The 23,829-nt window shown below is 43.7% G+C and overlaps 1 protein-coding gene across 13 annotated transcripts in view; it reads right to left on the minus strand.

Annotated features, from left to right (window-relative positions):
- The window catches only part of tenm2a (teneurin transmembrane protein 2a), a 219,860-nt gene that overhangs the window by 33,161 nt on the left and 162,870 nt on the right, over window positions 1-23,829 (minus strand). For all 13 annotated transcript variants that reach the window (XM_085289586.1, XM_085289577.1, XM_085289568.1 and 10 more), the window contains 3 exons: window positions 21,517-21,748; window positions 10,408-10,646; window positions 283-405 (listed from right to left, as the gene is read on the minus strand). In XM_085289586.1, coding sequence (XP_085145712.1) covers window positions 283-405; window positions 10,408-10,646; window positions 21,517-21,748 — 594 coding nt within the window. The remainder of the gene's footprint in view (window positions 1-282; window positions 406-10,407; window positions 10,647-21,516; window positions 21,749-23,829) is intronic.

Below are 23,829 nucleotides of genomic sequence, written 5' to 3' on the forward strand. Positions count from 1 at the left end.
AAGCGATTTAAAATAAACTCCAGCGTCCCCCTCATCAAAATGAAGGAGCACCGGAGCTCTGTGGCAGAAAGAAACGAGTAGGCTTTGGCTGCACAAACAGCACTTGTTAGGATCTATTTATTGTTGAATTTGTTATGTTCACGAGGTCTGTTGCTAGGGGAAAAACAATGCAGAACATTAGCAGCCTTAACCTTTAAGTTTCTTTTTTTTTCAAACATGTAAAGTGCCTGCTTCTTCAGGCAAAGATGTGTGGGAGGGGTGCGTGTGTGTTGCAGTTCATACCTCTCCCTCCAGAGGGCAGTGTGGCCACATCGCTGTTGACAGGCAGACCAGCTCCCAGTCCGTTGTTCAACACGGGGCCGTCGGATGGCTTCAGCTGCCACGTCAAACCCAGCAAGTTGATTGCTGCACACAGAAAGATGAAGAGTGAGGATATAGGGGAGGAAAAGGAGGATGGAAATAAATAAATAAATAAATGAATGAATGAATGAATAAAAAGCCCAAGATGAAGGCTCATCAAGGCGAAGAAATATGAGGCCAGCCCTCTTAAATCTGATCTGTCATTTAGACAGCAAATCCCGTAGCATCAATAGAATCAGCCACCTCTATACTTAAGTCATGAATCAAGCGCACGGTCATCAGAGTGGCGGGTTTAGTTAACAGGCACACAAACAGAGGTAAAATCTTACAAATCAGGCAATTAAACCACCTTCCCAAAAAATCCTTCTCTGTTTTGCTTTCTTAACCCCCGACCTCTCGCAGCCATCTTTCACGGGGAATGCATCTTCAGCTTTTATTTGGAAGCCTTTACACCGTCTCACAGAGAGCAAGTGACAGATTGCTCTCTGAAGAGAATGCTCCATGGCTCTCCTTTCGCTTCTCCTCTTCTTTTGTCCTCTGTTGTGTTATTGTGTGCTGGTGGTATAAGGCTGCTCGAGTGTGTTCGCTCTTCACTTTGTCAGCTCTTTACTCTCCCCACGTCTCTTCCCTCCTTAGCCTGCTGCCAAGCGTCTCCTCCTCCTCCTCCTCCCCATCCAACTCCCCCTCCTCCCCCCAAAAAAAACTGAAAGAAAAAAAGGAAACAGAAAGACCGTACTGCAAAAGTTCAGCGATTTATTTGGTGACAGGTATGTTTTCTGTTTGTTGTAAATGATTTGTTTTGATCTCTTTAATGCCTTCAAAGAATCTTTGTAGTGGGGAGAAAAAAACGGAGACGAATCGCCTGCTCGCGTCTGAATATCGAAGATAACGTTAATGTTAACGGCGGAATGCACCAGCATTTTCCCGCGTATACGTGAATACTGTGATGTGAGCTTTGATGATACACGCAGCACGAATCTGTGATCGAGTCCAATGCATTACGTAGGCGCTATCGCACGCTTCTCAGCGTCGGCCTTATCCCCACCGCAGAAGCCTCACAACACCTGAATCTGAAGCCCGGGAATCAATTTCCTTCTTGTCAAATTCTATCTGTGCTTGCCGAGCGTTTGCACACACAGGGGTGTAAAAGTTACAGAGGGAAGGGGATGCGCCTTTAGGATTCGCTGCCGGGGCAGACTCATTCTCACCCCCTAAAGTGTCCCGTCGCTCTTTTTCTCTCACCCTGCTTCTTTGTTTCTTCCTTTTTATGCTTCTGCTATTCCCCTCTTTCCTCCCTCCCTCGCTCCTGGTCGAAAGAAAGCGCTGACACCTTTGGCTGCTGCCCGGCCTCCACTGTCAGCTCTTTTTTATTTTTCATGTGTGAGGGTGGTGGTGGGGGCGTGGGGGTATAGAAAACAAGAGATGGATTGGGAGAAGCAAAAAGAGTGCTCCCACCCCTTTCTCTTTCCCCTGCTACACCAACTCTTGCCCTCTCCTCTTTCATTGGGCTGACCTTCATTTCTCTCCTACTTTTCCTTTTAATTCCTCTTTTTTCTTCTTTCGTTTCGTCTTATCTCTGCCTGTCCCTTCTTGTAGATAATGCAGACATGCATCCACACACACGCACACACACGCACACACACACACACACACACACACACACACACAGGTGCGCGCAAAGATGGTATCAGAGGGAGCAGTCGATTGAAAGCTTGCCTATTGAACCATCTGGAGACAGTAAGCAATTGTGAGTCTATTGTGACGGCACTCTCAATCTAGGTCATCCCCAAGAACACACATAGCAGACAGCCCTATAGTTAGCTTACTGTGTGTGTCTCATCATTGTGTCGGTGAGGGTTGGTGCACACTTTTCTCAAATTTGTTTTTCCTGTCTTGTTTTTTTCCCCCTTCTTCATCTTCTTCTTCTGTGGGTGGTTGTGGAAAGCTGACCAATAGATGGCACACTTACTCCTTAGCGACAGAAGCGCAAAAGCCAACAATTTGTCAACAGGATTCTTTTGCAGCAAGACACAGAGCAGGAGAGACGTGCAAAAGAAAGAAAGAAAGAAAGACAAAGAGAGACACTTGTTATCATTCTCTTTACAAGTGCCATCCCTTATTTCAACAACACTTCTAAGTTTGTTAGGGTGTAATTTTAGCTGAAATGAAACTGCTGAAATTGATGTATTTAGCTTTGTGTTGCCATAATTTTAAGCATTTTCTTTTCTGATCATAATTGCCATAATTACTGTTTTCAAACTGGATTGGAAGGCTTTATTAAATACCATGCCAATAAAGCCTATCTGAATCAGATCCGACTGACAGACTTGGGAAGAACAAGAGCGATAGTCAGACTTGGGCTGTTTTTCTTTTTAATCTCCGTCTTCTCACTCATGTTCAATTTGACAGACACACACACACACTGCATATACGCACACATAGAAAAGATCACAGAGAAGCAGGTTTAACAAGCAAACGAGTCAGATTAAAAATAGATCAGTTGCTCCGTGAGGTTTTTATGTAATCTCGATGCATAATTCAGACAGGCAAAGTGCTTGCCAGTATCATCTGCAAAGAACAGCGTCTGAAGAAAACAAAACGTGATCATGTGATGACAAAAAAAAAAAAAAAAAGGACGGAGGATGATGGACGGAGAAACAAGAGAGATGAAAAGGGAGAGGTGGTGGCCGGGCTCGGAGAGGGGGCAGCGGTCAGGAGCTCTTAGAGAAATTGTGCCAAACCTCAGCACGGAGGAGGAGAGGCATGGGGGGAACAGAGAGAATACTGGAGGACAGCGAGAACTGAGAGAATATTAAAGAACACATGAAATCCGCTGAGGAAATATAAAAAAGAGGAGCAGAGAAACAGGCTACACATGATGTTGCAGAAAAAAAGGGAGGAAAAGATGAATAAAGGCCCCCACGGATAAAGTGAGGAAGGGGGAAGAAGATGGCAAGTGAGGAGAAGAAAAGATTTAAGGGATAAGTGGCCCCGTATTCATTGACTGGTTGGGTAAAAAAAAAAAAAAAAGGATGGTGGTGATTCATCCTTTGACAGTAAGTGGTTCACAACACGGGCAATCAGGCAGAAATACAACGCACATGCGCATGTTTTGGGAAATATTTATATATCTCAGAGTTAAAGGGTGTAAATGGATTTCTGGATGAGAGAAGGAAAGAGAAGGAAAATAAAGAGCGAGGCAGAGATGGAGAAAGGTGACTTTGCAGCGAGTGTCCCCTGACTGGAAAATATTGTATCATCATCATTCTGTTCTCTGGAACATGTTCCAAATGTTCAAATCCTCTCCCCACCCCTCTTTCTCTCTCTATGCTCTTATGTCTCTCACCCTTTTCTGTCTCAACTCAACCTTATCATTGCCTGCTTAAAAGCCAGTGTATCCCCGCTGAACCATTTGCGATGCTCCTAATTGCTCAGAAGCCGGAGAACGGCCTCTCGCATGTTGTCGCATGTTGTCGCATGTTGTCGCATGTTGTCGCATGCAATCGCACGCAATCGCATGCAACGCAACCAAAATTGCACAAAGAACACAAGCCCTGGTCGGTGGCAACACTTTTTTTTCTCCCCCCATTTCGCCTTCTCCCCTGGCCATCCCGATAAATGCATATTAACCGTTTTAATTCACCACTAAATTAACAACTCTGACCTTAATTAGGGCAGTAATTGTAGACCACCTCCCCCCCAACTCACCCCACCATCCTTAGTCTGCCTTTTAATTGGTTTAGGAGCCTTTCTACCCCCCTCTGCTTTCCCCACCTTGCACACTCCTAAAACATACATGCAAAAAAAGGAGCCACCTGAGAAAAAAAAGAGGCGTCTGTACCTCTGCGGCACAGAGGTGCAGTGCTGCTAATATTGAAGAGACTGAGGAAAAGAGCAGCATGCCGCCTCAGGTTCTCAATATTCAGGCCATTTGGGACGTTTTCTCAGAATTTACCACACAGTATCCACTTATGTAATCTATAAATAAAGCAGCCTTCTCTCTTGGCTAAGTTTTGAAGGCGCTGCTTGCTGAGATCATTTAGAGCCTCAGACAGAGGAACGGGGGCGGCGGTTGGCTGCTGCCCTTGGGGGTCATATACACTGAGAGACACAATTTGTCTGCTTCTGAGTGTGTATATGCGTATGCATGCTGAAAATTGCATGGTATTAACAACAAGCGCGCATGCACGCTGCAACCCCCGACGGGACCTTCTCACCCAGCTGATGCAACTGAACTGTAATTGACTGCAACACAAAAGGTTATGCGAGTTGCTGGCAGCTCCTACCTGCACGGCTGTGTCTAGCCGAGAGAAACGGCAACTCACTCAATCACACAGCTGAAAATGGTTTCTTTATTGGCACCGAAATATTGAGACGGCCCGGCGCAGACGTAGCCGCCCGGCGCGCGTGTGGGTGCGCGTGCACGTGTGTGATTGGTTAAATGAAAAGAGATGTGAATCTGAGTGATGTCCTCCTTTCTGAATCCTCATTTCCTCTTCAGATATCTCTACCCTGACCCCCCCGCCGCTTTACTCCCCCCAGCAACATCAACCCACTCTGCCTCGTCTCATCCCTCCCTTCCTACCTCGCTCCTTTCCCTCTCATCGATCTGTATTAGAAACAGGATATGAGGAACTATGCTATCTTATCACAGATCAGAGAGTGGGAGAGAATGAGTGAGGACGAAAGACAGAGAAAAGAGTTCGCTGTGGAGGCCAAGAGACGGAGAAACCGAAAGAAAATGAGAGACGGAGCGAGAGGCTAAAAAAAAGGGAGGACAGCAATTTCTTTTCGCTTTGCCTTCATCCATCTCCTGTTTCCAACACAGTACCAGTGAAGCACCATAGGCCTAATTGGACTAACGATTGAGGCCCCGATAAGACCCGCACTAATGAATAAATGAATGAGGAAATAAATGAATGAAATGAGCTCGTGCACACTAATGCACGAGATGGTATGAACATCGCTCAGCAGTGACATCAGTGAGGATGCAAATCCTCAGTTCATGCACACATGGGTATTATTTTCCTTTAAAGCAAGTCAAAGGAAGAACATCGATGTCACCACTTAAACAACTCCTGCTCCCTGCTTTGCATTACCTTTACCAGTGCATTGACCCATGTATCCCTCTGGTGCAGATGGTATAGCACCTTGTGCCTGGTCCTGGCCATGCCCTGCCCATTTTCTGGACTGGCAACGTGTGGTAAGATCCTAACCTTTATCAGTCCGACAGGCCCTGCTGCTGCGGACACACACTCCACGTCTGATCCTTATGCCCAGGTTCCTGCATTCACCATATGCCCAATTGCATCTTCACCTCCGCACACACACACATTAAATGCACACACGGACGCCTACGCTGGCATGAGTGACACATCCTGACCTCTAGCTGTTCCACCTCAGATCAGCAGAAGGGAAGCCACATGCAATGTGAGAGGGGACTTTGGGGTCAAGGAGGTGCGTTTGGAAAGCAGCCACATTGCGAGACCTGCATGGCCAACACAACTATTCACTTGACTGTCTTGACTTGCTTTTATACTTACTCATAAAAGAAGCAGTCTTATTCAAATAAATACAAACTTTGGCATATAACTACTTGGGAAAACAAGCATGCACTATAGAAGTTGTTCTTGCGTAAAGGACGATCAAGTTAGGAAAAAATTGCTCCTTTTGTTGTATGCTTTTACGATCTTTGCTTATTTTTAATATGACATAATGAATACTTTTTAAAACATCAATCATTTAGCCTGTTAAGAGTAGACTTTTGTATATCATGTATATCAAAAAGTGTAATTAGGTACTTTTTTTGAATCTTTTTTTCTTTCTCAGAAGAGTAGCACAGTAGTACCTCCCATCCACACAAGGCTGGGAGCTTAAAATTAATATAAAGGCTCTAAAGATGATTGATAAGGAAAGGGACGAAGAACTAATGTTGTATTTCTAGTCCAGAAACTGTTCAATTGGCAGAACAGTAAAATCATTAACATGTGATTATGTAAGGGAGCAGGGATATGAATGCACTGTAGTGAGACACTTGTAATCGGGAAGAATGGGCAGTAAGCGATTGTGATCACTCTGGAACAGGAAGACAGCGGTGATGGATGGAAAGTGGTCGGCTCGGAGGCATGAAGGTCACGCTCGATGACAGTGCCACTGTGTGTGTGTGTGTGTGTGTGTGGAGTGTGGTTCTGTTGAATCAACAGACAGGGGAGCTGAGAGTAAGACTAAAAATACATCGTGTGTGTGCGCGCGCCTGTGCGTGCGTATGTGCGCCCTTACTCATTAGTGGTGACAATACCATGTGGATTATGCCACGTCGCCTGACAAATTCCGCAGATGCACACGCGCACACATCGGCGCCAAACACCCCTGCAAAGGTGACACAAGCGCCCGCTAGCAAGTTTACTCATTGCAGTCAAGGGCACACCTGTGCATGTGTGTATGAAAACAGTCCACCTGGGCGCAAGCAGTTTGACACGACCTCGATTTCTCATCCATCAAGCCAGGCTCTCCTCTCATTCCTCACTACAGCGCATTTCTATCTGTTTTACCCCCCTTGCTGGATGTTTTTGCTCTCAGAGGTTTACATCCCTGTTCTCTTTTTTTAATCCTCTCTAACTTCTCTTTTTCGTCACCCCTTGTCCTTCACAGCCTCTCTCTGTCCTCTGTCACACTCCCTCTGTTCTCTGCTCGCTGTGATCAATTAGGAGACATTAGTCCCGCAGATATTCCAGGTGACAGAGCCCTCAGGAGGCCACGCTCTCCTTCATCTCTCCCCCTTCTGCCTCCCTTCAGTTTCTTCTCTCCACACCTGGCTGTCTTGTCACTCCTCCTCCTCATCTCCTCTACTTTCCTCAGCAGCGCAAACAACCTCACCCGCGCCCCCCCATCAACCAATCTCACACCTTACAGTGCTGACAGTGACATATCAGCCCTCCTCTCCTCTGTCTCTCCACTGATCTATCCCTCCTTTTTCTTTCCCCTTTATGTTCCCCTCTGCCCCCTGTGCACCAACTCCATTCCACCCCGTTCCTTTTTTTTCTTCTTCTCTCACCCCTCTCTATCTCGTTCTCTCCAGGTTGCCATTCACAATGATGGACCTGTCTTCTCTCCTGTATGCCAACCGCTCACCTGTATCCTAGCAACCACCTCTCCTTTGGCTCAGGTGCTCCATGCGGAGCAAGCAAACAAGACGCCGGGGGAATGAAGAACAAGCACTCTCGTTTATCCTCCTCCCTCCATCCGTTCAGTCATTCCTTCACACATAAAGAGGAGGCCATACTCCGCTGGAGTTTGAAGAGGGAAAAAAAAACGCTTTCTGTCCTCCCTTACAAATAAACTCCCTCGAACTCACACAGACACAAATAATGACTCGCAGCTCCAAACGCTTTTTTCATGCTACGTGTGTATGTTTATCTCATCCCCAAGGCTTCATTCTAACAGTAGGACACAGTAAATAAGCTTCACAGAGATACAGCGAGTCAGCTGTGCTCCTGAAACATGCAAAGTCATGTTTTTTCTGAAGATGTCGTCCTCAATTGGCACACACATGTGCGCGCCTGAGTTTCTGGAAGATTGTCAAGCAATTTTTTTTCTTCTTAATATTCATGTGAAGTCTGAATAAAGAAAAAAGAAGGAAAGGCAAATCATTTGAAAGCCAGCACACTCTCAGACACACACGGAGAAGTTAGGAGTTCTCACACACACACACGCCAACCAGCACAAAAAATGAAAAGTGCTGTTCAGGCACATGTGTCTTGGTGTAATTTATGAGTGGGCTCCTGGGCGGACGCCTCAGAGGGGTCCTCTTCACGCTGCATGGCTCTGGGTGCTCTGCACAATCCCCACAGTGAGCGCTGGGCCCCACGCACACATAACACACAAACAAGGTAGTACAAAATCCCCCTTATGAGTAGTGAACTCGCTGCACGATTAACGCTACAAAAAGCATGGTAAACACAAGGGTTTCAGGCTTGGCAGCACTGCTACAGCTTTGTTCAGCGTAGAAAAAACACCGGAGCAAAAACATTTCCTTACAACAGCTGAAAAGGGGCCACAGTTAGCAATAGTAATAATAACAATAAAGTATCATTTCAGCTTTGTTTCAGCTCACTGAATTATAGCCAGTTGGACAATTAAGTTTGGTGGTGAAGCACACACACACACACACACACACACACACACACACACACACACACACACACACACACACACACACTATTTGGCATATAATAAAACTAAACTGAAAAATATACAGAAAGTGGGGCTTAGAGGGAAAAATATTACACTCTATTTCCCCTTAATCATGCAATTCCATTAAAAATGCAATATTATACAGTATACTGACAGGGTATCTGGATAGCTTGCTCTTTTGTGCTGTAAATACACCAATAATAAAAAAGAAAAATCTTTTATAATATAGCTTACAATCTAAAAGTACCTATTATTAAGACAGGTTAGAAAGCTTTATGTGTCTGCAGGTACCCAAAAATTACTGATGGAGTGGTGTGAAAAAAAGAAAGGTAGAAGCAAAAATTATTCTTTAAAACAAATGTGTTTTGATTTATGTCCCCAATTAGATGTTCATTTAACAATTATATGTTCTGAAGAAAACAAATATTTGTGTCATTAAAGCCCCAGGTGAGCTCTGCGCTTCGAGTAAAAGATGAATAACGGGAGGTCTTTGGTCCTTTCTGCGCTCCAGTGCCCTTGAGTACATATATGGAGAGGATTTCGGGGGGGTTAGGGGGTATGAGGGCAGCGGTTGCCGTCCTTCGTCCTTCTCCCGGCTTTTGTTTTGTGGCTCCATATGTGGCTGTCTACTGCAGTGTGACCGTGTAAAGCTCAGGAGAGAATGGATCTTACTGTGTGCCCTCGGCAAGAGGCCTTGATCTGCTCTGGAGGACACACTATTGTCAAGGGCACTCCACGGGGGTTACACAAATCACACAAATACTGACACATGCACAGATTGGAGTGCACATGCATGAAATTCGGTAGGCCAGGATGCATACGACACACATATGGGTGCATATATCACAAACTCACTATGGACGGTTAGATCGATGTGGTCACGTTTGGATAAATATATTTATAAATAAAGAAAAAAATGATCTTAATAATATATGTAGAGAGAGAGGGTTGTTATTTCTGCTGATGCCACTCTTCCCCCCATCTGTTGACTCTGGTCTCTTGGGTAAGAGGCCAATCAGGGGCTCAGTGGCACATCTGCCTTCTTGCACACACACTAACATAGTGAAGTAGACAAACACACAAACATGCACATTCATACATAATTACATTTCCTCATTTTCTGTTCCTCCTCCTTCTATTGTCTTCCTCTCTCCCTCAAACACACACACACACACACACACACACACACACACACACACACACGCACACAGATGCATAGGTCTGCATTCTTTTGTCCAGTGAATGAGGTCAAGAAGGAATAAAATCCACACCCACACACACACTCCCACACACACTCTAAGCAATGTTTTGTATTTTTTTCCTCCCTTCTCTTCACACAGATTCGCCGGTAGACAGCCCATCAGAATCTCTTCCTGATGTGCTGGGTAAGTGCTCTCCTCTGAGTATCTGCCATTCCTTAAAGTATGACTATTGCACGTTGGCTTCAGATCAGTGAAAAACATCCACTTTCCTGCTGGGTCTGTTAGGATTCCTACCTTGACTGATACCTGCTTGCAGAAACAGCCGCAGTATGCTGCGGTTTGTGTATCTTTCTGCCCCTCTAACTGCCTGTGCACTGATGCTGACTGGAGGCCGAGGCTCCAGCTGGGGTTGATTTTGACAGTGCAGCAGTCGACTGAAGTGACAAAGCTCACACCTTCTGAATCTGCTTTGTGTTTTACAGGCAGGGGCTACTAACTTGACACTTTGTCGTGGAGGTGTGGGAGGTTTATGCATTTTAGGTCAATGCGACACAGTGTGTCGACTGAGCTTGTATTTGTTCAGGGGTGTATATATAGACAAAAAATAAAATAAAATCTGGTTAACCCTTTTCATAAAAATGCTTTCACTTACCAATGAAGTAAGACAGCAGGATGGCCAGCAAGGCAGCGGCTGCGATGGCTGTCACCGCGGCACATTTCCAGCTGCAGTACTTGGACGGCTTCTTTAGTTTGAAGGCTGAGCGGGAGAAGGTGTTTCTGGGTAGCAGGCGAGGCGGTGGAGAATACACTGTTCCCGAGGTCAGGGGGTATCCGGGGGAGGAGCTACTGAAGAGAGGGGTGGTCCCTGACGACGTCTTGAACAAAAAATGCCTGAAGATGAGAAAAAGGGGTGAAAAAAAGAAAAGTCAGCACACACAGAAAGACGCTTTATAAAGTAAGTGGTTAAAACAAGCTCTGCTTGAGTGCAAACACACCAAACTATAACCTAATCACCGTCTGGATGACAGGGCATATGTGCAAGCTTCTGTCCAATTTACTTTCCGATGAACCCTTCCTGCCATATGGGTTTTAACATCCTTGAACTGATTGTGTCTCCAATTCAGTGCTGTTCCAGTCAGAGGTCTCTTTTTAACCTCCACCTGCTCTGCCCGGTTTTTTTCCTTCTTCTGTGGCTTCGCTTCTCCTCTGTTCACCCCACTTATAATTTGCCTTGTTTCTGCCCTTAATGGCTGGAGAGGATCACTGCCATCCCCCTTTTGCTGTCCTCATTGTCCAGGTAGGGTCAGAGCTCAGAGAGAGGATAAAAGGGGGATTTGAACCATCATCCCTTTGCTCATATTACCCATTATCCTCTGCTATCACTGCACCTGCTCACCCGCTCACTCTTTCGCTGCTCCCCCTACCCCAGCTGCTTTTCCTATTTCTTGTCTTATCTTTTCTTTTCCACTACCACTCCAATATTCCTCTTCTTTCTCCCCCTTTTTTATTCCTATAATCATGTCTTCCCTCGTTCCCCTCCTACAAAAAAATGTCCCTTTCTTCTTTCGGATTTTCTTTTGTTATCTGACCTTGAAAGAACACTTTCGCCATAGCAAGGAGAAAGACTGCACTTGAAGACTCTTTTAAAGGACACAAGAAGAAGAACTTCAGTGAAACCTTTGTGACATCTTTTGTGGCACGCATGCACACACACAGCCCCTACGCAGACCTCAGGTGGTATGACAGAACAAAGCCCTCAGGTGAGGTGAGTGTGATCTATCAGAGGAGAGAAGGTCACTCCACTGCCTCAGAGATGACTGAACAGAAAAATAAAGTCTTTTTGTGCCAGCTTTTTGTGGAACTTGCTTGTTTGTGTGTTTGCTACTGTGTTTGTGTGCACATATGAAGATGCTCTCTGAATGCTCTCCTACTTTTATCTTGTGAATAATGAACCTTGGCCACACAGACATTTCTGCAAAGAGAGGAAACAATTTTTGGCCGTCACTTCATCTAAATGCAGTGTGAGGCCTAGAGTCTGGGTTTTCAGCATTCTGTCATGATTAATGGATAATTTTGGATTATTACAAATGCTAAACTATTTCCATAACTTCTCTGTTAGGATAACATTATCCTCACAAAAAATAATTACTCTGACAGGCCAAAAAAGTGGCGAGACAATAGGATGGGGAGTAAACAAGCCAACAGTTTAGGATTTGGGTAATTATTTTACAATTTGTATGTTTTTCTCTTCCTAAATGTTTGGCAAAGCCAGGGGTTTGTTTAAAATCTGACTTCTAATTTTATCTCCTGCCTAATCAGGCCAGATTCACAGGACTAAGCAGTGACTTGGTGGAATGCATTATGAAGAGGTGGAACTAATTACTACCAAATTACTACTAAGTCTTTATAAATCATGAAAAAACCCCAAACCAACCAGTCTTGAACCCCTAATTTCTGGATGTTTTACTAGTAAAATAGGAAACAGATGCAAATATAAATTAAAACAGAGCATATAAGGCAAAAACAGAGTTTGCGCATATCTAACAAGCTTGAAGATCTGTATATGACCACCTTTATTCTTCATCACAGCATGAACTCTCTTAGACAACCTTTCTTGACATTTCTTTAAGAAGTTTTCAGGAATAGTTCCCCGGGCTTCTTGAAGGACATTCAAAGCTCTTCTTTAGATGTTGGCTGCCTTTTGTGCCTTTTCTCTGTCAAGATGATCCCACGCTGCTGTAATAATGTTGAAATAATTTTTAAAAGAAGAATATCTGAGTGTATATAAGATGCCCATGAGAAAATTACCCGATGACCCACTTGATTTATCAGCTCAGAAAACATTTTCTGGTGACTTTATGGTCTCATTCACTGGTTTTAAGTCTTCGTCAATACAGCAAAATAAATAAATAAAGGGTAGCTTTAGCTAAGATCGGTGCTACTGTATGCATACAGTATCCTTGGTTTTCACCTGTTTTTTTCGCTAACCATTACCAGTATTTCTTCTTCAGTCACCTTTCTCACTCACTATGTGTTAATAGACCTCTCAGCACTGAGTCATACTTGTTATTAATCTCTGTCTCTCTTCCACAGCATGTCTTTATCCTGTCTTCCTTCTCTCACCCCAACCGGTCACAGCAGATGGTCCCGCCCCTCCCTGAGCCTGGTTCTGCCGGAGGTTTCTTCCTGTTAAAAGGGAGTTTTTCCTTCACAATGTCACCAAAGTGATGATTTTTATATGATTTTTTTTCTTTCTCTGTATGTATTATTGTAGGGTCTACCTTACAATGTAAAGTGCCTTGAGGTGACTGTCGTTGTGATTTGGCACTGTATAAATAAAGTTGAATTGAATTGATCCCAGTTAATATAATGGTGAATAATGGATAAACCAAAAGCTCTACCCTGTAGTTTAAATATGGTCACATGGGGTTTCAAAAGTCCAAGATAATGATGGCTAAAATGCCAAAAGTAGTCCACAAATCAGTGGGCAACATCATGACCGTCTATCTTTCATATGCGGTCGAACAAAACACGAAAAACTGAGAAGGTTGCCGGGTTTCTCTTTGACAAGCTGGAGTAAAGCAGATTCCAAGTCCCCAGCCTCGTGCTTTCTCTCTACCTCCACACCATGACAAATGACTCATTCCTGCACAGATGTGTGTCTGAGTTGTCCTCTTTCTTCTGCAGCCTGCTCTCTCTTCTTTTCAGACTAGTCTAATGGGACCAGTAATAACCCACCACTGTTACTGGACTGGATGATCTGTTTAAAAAGGTGTTTCACTGCACTTTGTGGTCTTCTATCCTTTTGATCGCTGCTGTTTCATAACAGCATGTCCGCTCATCTGAAAACAGTTGGCAAAACCAGGTGACGTGCTCAGAGCATGAAGATTTAGTTTGGGAGCGCTGTTCCACTCTCTATCAATTATTCAGCCAGTCTGTGCTTTGTCTCTCTCTTTCTCTCTCATCATTTTAAGCCACTGATTGTTGGACTGCTATCTTGCTGGATTTTTTCCCTCTTCCATTGCTTCTCTCCCTGTTCCTCTCTTTTAGCTGTCAGGTATGGCCTGTGACTCCAGGAAAAAAAAAATAGGCAAAAGAGAGAGAAAAAAGCTGAAGACAGATAGAGGCTGAAAGACCACGAGGCGATGACACCCAAAGAAAAAAAGAGGTTATTGTCTAAAAATACCACATTCTCACTCTCACCAACATCAACACATTGTTATGCATTGCATAAACCTATATGCTCTGGCATGCATGCATATATGCTCAAACACACACGCGCGCCGTCCAAGGTCAAGCGGCTCATGTGCTCGTTTCAATTCATTTTCACAGCTGCTGACTCACTGTGATGGCAAGGCCAGCGGTAATTAATGGTGATACTGAAATAATGCACGTGTGAGCACAAGGAGAGGGTGAGCTGCTGAACTGTTTGTATTCTGTGTCACACGAAGCGTATGATTCGATGTGCTGGTATGTGTTTGAACTTAAGCAGTGAAATCATTTCATTCCCTGGCTTTGTTGTTTGTGTGCAGAAGCTCCGCTGTGAGCTTGGTGTGGGATGGGAATATGTCTATGGGCCATACTAATTACGAGTAGGAATGGAAAGTGTCTAATGTGCTCTGGGGAGGTAATTGACATTGATTTATGTTGCTGAGGACTATGGAGGGGTTCTATCATAGCAGGCAGCCGGCAATCACAACTCTGTATCATTAGGCTGGGGTGTGTGCGTGTGTACGCTTGTATTTGTGTTTGTGCTTTTGTGTGTGCCTATTGTAGGGTTTTTGACAGGGGTCCAGCGTGGAAATGTCACACATAATTAGAGAGAGCTGACAGAGATTCCCTTAACCACCGCTACCTCGCTGTCATGCATTCTGTCTTATATATGCAACACACATCCATACAGAACATTAGTCAAAACTGACTCACACACTGACACACATTTACCCGGGCTCACACACAGGCGCCCACCCACGCGCAGTAAAATATAAATTTATGTGGTTATTCTTTCATGAGATTGCCCCGTATGTGCTACCGAGTGTTTAATTTTCATCCTTGCGGAACAAACAGTGACACAAGAGGGGAAGGATAGACAATGGAGATAAAGGCTATAGATTAGAAGACAGAGAGAAGACGAGAAGATGTGTTTTCACTCCGTTCCAACCCCGCTCCCCATTGAGAGAAAAAGAGGACCTGGACAATTAACCACAGAACAGAGAGCATGCTGGGTAATTAGCAGGAAGTCAAAGCTCGCATTCCCCTTGAGCGAACAAACACACACAAGCTTTTTGCATGCCCGCACACACGCACGCTCTTCATATTCTCAGCTCTCACAAACATGCGGTTGCTTAGCATAGCACTTTCAGAGTCATCATCAGATGTAGAGAACAATTAACGGGGGTCTACACGGTATGGGGGTGACTGAAAAACAGTCAGATCTGAGAATGAAACAAAGAGCCCAGGGAGAGGAAGATGCTCAAGGACGGAGTCGTGAGTATTGCTACCTGCTACGATCGTAGGAAAAAATTGTGTGCAGATGGATACAGTAGACTGGGATTCATTTGCTTATTGTTGTGCAGATGAGGGGAAAATTCAGAGTTCTAATGTTCATAAAAAGCAAAATCCAGGCAGATTATGTATATATCTTAGATTTTTCTTTTTTCCTTGCAAACTAGGCGCTGTACTGGGATTTTATCCATTTTTTAATTCTGTTAAAGGAACATTTGAGAGATCCTTTTTAAATGAAGCCAGTTAGGCATTGATTCATTGACTTTACATAAAACTGGACTTAGCCTTTAGCCTCTTAAAACTGCATTCTTTCTAATGGCCAGCAGGAGGTAACTTCTGTGGGTAAAATGGCACTACTAGTGTTGGGTGGAACGTGTTTGCAATTCATTATCATTGCATTACTGTAATCACATAAAATTTTTCAGCAATGCAGTAATGTAATGCATTGCTGTATAAAATTTGGCAATCACATTACAGTTGTTTCTTGCTTAGGATATGCTGAACGTTTCTGTTGATAAGCGCTGTTGTTTTTGCTGCTGTTAGCTGCTATTAGCTTCTGTTAGCCGCTATTAGCTTCTGTTGGCCAGCATTAGTGAAACTATCTTTGAAGTGGACTCGGACACTCAGTGATAAAAGTCATAAAACATCAAACTTGTTTATCAGATTAAAAGTGTGATTTTTAGGACACTTGAGCATAACATTAGCTGGTATAACGCTAGCTTATAACCAGCTGCTGCTGTTGTTTAGCAGACTTTTGTCTGGAGATGGTCGTTTGTCTAATCTGCTGACAATAAGTAACTGTGACAATATTGGAAATTAATGAGTATGTTATGCATATGTTTTTGTCATTGAGGTGAAGAGGAAGACCAACAAATATGTTGGGGGAATAACAAACTGGTGCATGCTCCTATGTATTTTAATGGATTATGTATGAGAATGTGTCATTTTGTTGGACGATGTATTTACACACTAATCAATGTATATTTAGAAGTACAACATTTTTGTTTTTGTTAAATAACATTAAAAAATTACTGAGTTTGTAGCTTTAATGTATGAATACGAGGTCATGTCATTAATAAACCTGATGTTACACAGCGGTGCCTGTTACAGTAGTGCCTACAATATATCATTTAGGAACAGATATACTGCCTCTCCTCCTTCTTCTTCACCGGTTGTTGTTCCAACAGGTAACATCTTTGTATCTGTCCCCACAGTAATGCATTTGAAAGTAACCGGTAGTAACGTCCACCCCTTCCTTTCCAGCTCCTTCCAGATAAATTGAGATGCCGCATCCCTCTCAGTGATCTTATTCCGCCACCCCCCAGGGTTGTGGCCCACAGAGGAGCGTGCCGGGGTGCAAGGGAATATCCCGAGATCACGGAGATTGAACCTGGCATGAGCCACCCATAGGGGCTCAGAGGGAGCGATTGGAAATCAGATGCTTTCACACAAATCGTGCGCACACACACACGAGCACACACATGCGGTCGCATTCACACAGAGAAATGTATTCTGTCTCTGTGTTTCTCATTCACACGCACACGCAGCGGCACCAGCCATCTATAGTCATTTATCTCACACGGGTAAATGTATCCATGTTCTGCGGGCCTCAATCTCCCTCTTCTGCCTTTCTATCTCTCACACACACTCCCCAAAACAATCTCCTTCAATCACCACCTCTCTTCATTTCTCTCCCTCTCTCTCCTTCTTTATCTCTCCCTCCTCTACCGTAAACCATTCCTTTCCACATTCCCCCGCCCTCTCACCTCCCACTCTCCTGACTTATATTTCTTTGCTATATAACCGCCCCCCCCTGCCCCCCTCGTCTGTTTCTATCTCTCTCTGTCTCTGCCAGTCATCCAAGCCCTGGGGTGTTCTTAGGTGATCAATCTTCATCCTCTCACCGCTGTCACACTGTCGGGTCAAGCCAAAACGCATGTGCACGCACACACGCACGCACGCACGCACGCACGCACGCACGCAACACACACACACACACACACACACACACACACACACACACACACACACACACACACACACACACACACAATGCATGATGAGTGGACAACAAATGCCAAGATTTACATATGATTACAGTGGGGAGCAGTCTGATTTTAAAAAAACAAAAAACAAACACATGCTTGGATGCAAATACACACACAAGCGTACACACATACACTCCCTCCCCTCACATGAACAGGTTGCTCATCATTTCCTATAGCTGCAGGTTATAATGAGATGGAGGACAGGCTCTGCCAGCACAGGGATGGTGTGACTCGCTGGCTCTGCCTGGCTGGCTCCGTCCCAATCACGAGCTCCAGCAACTCCAGCAGCTCAAGCCAGCACACCCAGCCTCCACCATAGCCTGGACTGGAGAGGAGGGCCCAATCTGGGCTGGAGGGTGGAGCTGGAATACTCTCTGTGCTGCTCTGGGCTCCATTCACAGCGACAGGCTCTGAGCCATGCCAAACCCCACCACCTGAACATGACCAAATACTGGCACTGTAGAGGCCTCAACAGTGTGGGCGTGTGTGTGTGAGACGCTTCAAATCTGCAAAGATAGCAGTCAGGATTTATAAAGTTATAAAGGATTTATAACTTTAAATAGATTTTATTTTCATCCTACATCACTGGATCAGAAATTGCAAGAAAAACAAATCGTCCTTCATCTCGAGTGATGTTGTGCCAGTCACGTCAACATAACAACGCAGGCCTAGAAGAAGAAACTGCCAGTTGAAACAGCTTCTTTTTAAAGGTGTACGTATTCTTGTTCCTACCCATCATGCATACAAGCACAATGTGTGAGCACAGGTTGAGCATAGACCTGAGATCAGTGGGGATGAATTAAACATAGCCAGGCCTCATAAATACTGCACAGGTCCAACGCTCTGGGGAGTTTATCCAGGCCCATCAGTGCTGGAAGCCTCAGCACCCAGCAGGAGAAACACAAGTACAGCTTGCAGAGTAAATGCTCGGAGACTGACCACGCGCATGCGAACAAGCATGCAGGCAGTCTCCCTCTCACTGCCATGCTTCATGAATAGTAATACCCTGCATGAATGCTCTGTTTTCCTGGTAAGTGTTCTTTGTGTACTGACCCCCCCCCCCCCCCCCCACATGTGTAGAGTGTGTGAAAAGGTTTGTATTTCCTGCTTCTTCACTCCAGGTTGCATGCATAATACTCTTTTGTAAGGCGTCCTGTTTGGGGATGAGGTAGAGAAGGAAACTGAGCAGCACACTTTTATGAATCACAGCCTGGAGCCATTGGCTTTTCATTTAAAGGTTCATATACTGGTTTAGAAATAATGGAAATGTGTGAGATCGTGGTTGCTTTGGGAACTAAAACAGTGCAGATACAGTTAGGTCCATAATTCCTTGGACAAAGAGACACATTTTGTAGTTTTGCTTCTGTACGTCACCACAATGGGTTTTTAAAGCATACAATCAATAAGCGATTAAAGTGCAGACTTTCAATTTTAATTCTGGGGCTTTTACAAACATTTTGCATTAACTGCTTAGGAATGACAGTAATTTTTAAACACAGTCCCCCATTTTCAGAGGCTCAAACTGAGAAACTAACAATTTTAAATACAAGCATAGTTATTACTACTTGGATGGAAATCCTTTGCAGTCAGTGACTGCTTGAAGTTTAGAACTGTGGACGGCACATAAATGCTGTGTGTCCTCCACTGAGATGCTCTTGCAGCCACCTTCTGTTGCGTGGGTCTCTTTGAATTCAATTTCAATACTTATTAAGATCAAGAGAATTCTCTTTTTGGCTGAGAACAAACGACTGACTTTGCCATTGAAGACTTTTCCTGTATATGGGTCATTATCCATGTTACGGGTGTACCTGAGCTGTTTTCTGGCTCATCTGGTCTTCTTCTTCTTGAGTATAATCAGAGTTTTACACCTTATTTTTTTCTTAATCATGGAAATAATTCTGTGATTGTGCACTGTACTTGTGGTCTCCCAGGCCTTTTTGGTGCCAGATGTACCAAACTGTTGATTTGGCCACTCCTAAAGTTGTTCCTATCTCTTTGATAGGTTCATTTTGTTTTGTTCAACCTAATCATGGCAACCATATTTGCACTGATATCTGTTGATAGTGACAAAACTATAAAATGCAAATTCAACATTCAGCTATTATGTCTGTAAGAGAACAGGACTTGTCTGGTCATGATGATGTTTGTCACAAACACACAATTATTTCTGGGACTGAAAATGTCTCAAAGTTAATGCGAAACGTTGTAAAACCCTTGCTAGTGTGCACTTTGATCATATATTTGACTTAAAATCCATTGTGTTGGTATAAAAGAGGAAAAAATACAGAAATTGTATCTTTGTGCAACATATTATGGACCTAATTATGAACGTTTAAGAGACAATTAGCTGAACTTTATTATTCAGACAATTCATGCAGGTGCTCCACTCTCACAGTGCCTATGAACTGATATCCATATCTCAGGGTTCCATAACATTTATAACAAGAATGCTAAATATACAAACTCATCATGGCGGAGACAATCAGTGATTTGTTGAATTAAAAAATAAATTGGTGTTAGGTGGGTGTTAAATAACAAAAAATAACAAGGGACAAAGATCAAAGCAGCATTTTAAGAGCAAATACAGGGTCGGTTAATTCCAGTGCAATTGCAATAAGTGGTTTCACTTGTGAAGGCAGAGTAGTTTGTACAGCGCTCTGAGGTGGAGTTTGTAATGAAATTTCGCAGGCTTAGATCACGTTTTAAAACGTGGATTCTTTTTAGGCTTGGTGAACACAGCTTTGTAGACTGGAGTTAATGAATATTCTGACTGTGATAGGTTTGTGTTACAGCTGGAGAAGTGTCTACATTTTACTTTTCCACTTTTCGGTGTTAAAAGCTTTGCTGACCTTTAAAGGAATGGCGATGTCAAAGTGGACCTTTCATTTTAAAGCTGGGATGGGTAGATTTTTTTTGTTGTTGTTATTGGTCCAAAATATTTTAAAAAATACAAAAGTTTTTGATTTATTTATATGTAGATTTCAAGAAAAAGCAGCTGATGAATGGTTAAGTGGAATGTTGCTAATAATTTGCTAATAACCACTAAGCTGGAGCCTAAGCAAATTATTATTAATTAATTAATATTAATTGTCTCTGTTCTTACACAAGAACGCAAATATTTAAATAATAAATATTTACAGATTTTGGGGCTTATTATCGTCATTTTTTTTATCGATTTATAATTAACTCTGTTTTCCTGGGTCTTTTCCCCTGTGTTATGAATAAATCTTCCTTTTTTGGTACCAGTACTGGTTTTATTTTGTTGTATTTATCCGCAACACCTTAAAGGCTGGTTTGTGAAAATATTGTTGGACATAAACCGGTCCGTGGCGCAAAAAAGGTTGGGGACCGCTGCTCTATGTGACGCAAACACACACTACCCTACACATCCTCCGCTTCCTGTAAGCATGTCTCATTGCAGTCCTTTGCATGCTTTGCTTCCTTTCACTTCCGCTGATCCGTCACGTTATTGTGTCCCCAGAAACGCTTCTGTTGTGTTTTGTGAGATTTTGTTTTTTTATACTTCCAATGTGTCATTTTATATTTCCATTGTGTTTTTTTCTTAAGCTCCAGTGTGTTTGACCTCTCAGGGCTGCCGTATCATTAACATTAAAAGGCTCCCAAAAGCTTACCAGCAGTTGCCACGGCAAAAAAGCTTCGACAGCTTATTACTGGCTAGAGATAGCCAGTGTTATTAAGACACTCTGTTACCAGTTAGCTTGTCAGCCACAGCAGCTTACTAAATAGTCACTTCATCACTTAGGTTACAGCACCATTTATTTCAAGAGGACATAGTTTGAAAAGTGTCCATGGCCCATGAAGTCTAATATTTTTTTGCTAGTCTGCCAAGACCTTCCATTGATTTGTTCCCAGTTCCCTATTTTCCTTCCTTTTTAAGTTCTTAAGTATTCTTTCATTTTTAGTGTAACACGTTTTGTGGTAGTCCTAGTGAGTGAATAGTTGTTATTTTACATCATGGCCAAATACACCACAGCTTCTTTCTTTCTCTTCTAACATTTCTGTCTGACACCGCCACACTGAGCTTACAGAAATGTTGCTGAATGGATCTGACCTTTCATTCCTCACTATTGATTACTCAAGGCTTATTCAACTGCTGTGCTTACTGTAAGTGGCTCCAGATATCAGCGTCAGGTAAACCCGTCAACAGAAAAACAATCCAAAACAAAACAGAAAATATATACTCTGACCTGGTCTCCAGCGGCACGTTACTGTTAAGCACCCAGCTGTCTTGTAACTGGACAGACTCAGGGGTGGTCGGACCATCTCCCGTCCCCGGAGCGGGTGCGTGAATGGGGTTTCGTCCGCCTCTCAGGGTGTTTCTGTTCAGGCTGTTGGCAGACTGGTGGGACAAAGTGTGGTGGTTGTGTGGAGGGGGCAGTGGAGGTCGTAGCGTGGTCTGACTCTGGTGGTTGGCAGCCCCTGGAAGAAAACAAGCACAGAGACGAATTTAAGAAAAACACTTCTGTGTGAAAATAGAGTCTCAGATCAAAGGGATCAAGGACTCGGTTCCAAAATGCTACAAACCCAAAAGTAGAACAGAAATGTTATTTGATATTTGGTGATTATTTCGCAGTATGTCAAAAGCAAAGCTCTTCAGCTTGCAAATAACTTCATTATCATTCCATTATGTACTACTTTTGCCTCTGCAATCATTTGGTTCGGAGTAGGTCTCATGTTTTCCAAACGGTCGATAACTTATTTGAGAAGGAAATTCCAGCTCAACAGATACGTGGAATTTGATAATCATCTTCTTACATTTTGATTCACGTTTTTCTCCATTTTGTCCATCTTCATTTTTATCCACTCCTCTCTCTCCTTGTCTCACTTTTACGTTTTCTCTCCAGTTTTCTTTTCCCCCCCAAGTAGCAAAAAGATGCGTGTGAGCAATATTAGAGCACTCAGCACAGCGTGCGCCCTCATCTCTTGCTCTCAGACTTGGGGGAACATGTCAGCTAGAATCCAATACCAGCCCTTCCAACAATGAGCTAATGGACTGTTGAGTGAGAGAGCTGAAAAACAAACCCGGATGACTCAGACGAGAACACCCATTCACACATCACAGTTCTCTCCCCCTCCCCCTCTCCCTCTTTCCATGAATCAGTGGGGGATTTGAGCCCATCTTCATCGTGCTTGTGTGTGGGTTTGCACGGGAAAATCAATAAACCACATACTATACGGTACAGGAGATCTTAACATACTTTTTTTGTTGCCAGCTGCTTAAAAAATTACATATCATGACAGTGCAAAACCTGCACGTCATTTATGCTTCACGCAGCTTTACGACATCGTTTGCTATTTCTTTCATCGATGCCACGCATCAGACTTTCATCATTACTGAGTATGGAGATACATGAGACTGTTTACTTGGTGCGTCGTCTTTCTCCAATTGATCAAAGTTTGGAGCACGTGCACACACATATGTGTGGGGTGAAAACAACAAAAAAGCAACTGCTTTGTCAAGCTGCGTGATCACACTTGCCCTCCTCCATATGTCAACTTCTCTTGGATTTGATAAGAAAAGAAACAGCGTGCGAGAGGAAGGGAGAAGTGTGGATGTGCTGAACTCTCCTGTCTGCTCTTCCGCTTTGATATTTGCCTGTTCACGTGTGTGTGTGTGGCGGAGGGAGGGGGGGGGGGTGACGACTTTTGACAGATAGAAACCAAATCAGAAGACGAATGCATTTTGCATCTACATTATGCAAATGCATCTTTCTTTGTTCTCCTGAATGTGTGTTTAAGGGGAACCCAGCTTGCTTGCAACTCCCGTTGTAATGACAACCAGTTTGCGAGGTGACCTGATTCCTCTGCGATACTGCGGGGATGCAGGTGTCACCGCCGTGGCTGGAGAACAGATGCTCGTGAAAGGAGAGAAGGGGTGAGAAGGGGGAAGGAGACTGGGGGAAAAAAGATGGGGCCTGACCTCTGCTACACAGGAGAGACGCTAAACATCTGTTTGTGCGTGCAAAGATGCTCTTGGGAGAAACAGATACACATGCGTGCATGCAATCACCCGCATACATGCAGCCACAACACAGCCCGAAAGGCCATCCTTCTCTATCATAAACTCTGCACGTAAATTGATATTAAAGCATGCGGTGGGGTTTATTTCGTGTACTTCCCTCCTCCTCCTCCTTCCTATACTGCCCTATTTCTTGTTAAGGATTGTTTCTCTTTCATCTTCCTTTTATTTGCATTTTCCTTGTGTTCCTTTGCTGAAATGTAAAGCACTTTAAGATAAACCTTGTTTGTTAAAAGCACTTTATAAATAAAATTAACTAGACTTCCCCTCCCTGCAACGTCCCTATAAATGTGAAATACCTTTTACTGCACCCTATCTGCATAAATACTTTTATATAGTGTACCCATATCAACAAAAGCACACAAGCATCTAAATACAAAAAACAAAAGCCGTATACTGGCTGGGCACGTATGCAGGCATGGACACAGTCCCAACGATGCAAAAAATACAACTAGGCAACCCCACGCTCACTAGACCAGCC

This window comes from Mchenga conophoros, linkage group LG2 (assembly GCF_057382185.1).
Source record: "Mchenga conophoros isolate Kocher_MC1m ecotype Shallow Benthic linkage group LG2, M_conophoros_male_GT1.1, whole genome shotgun sequence".
Lineage (NCBI taxonomy): Eukaryota > Metazoa > Chordata > Actinopteri > Cichliformes > Cichlidae > Mchenga > Mchenga conophoros.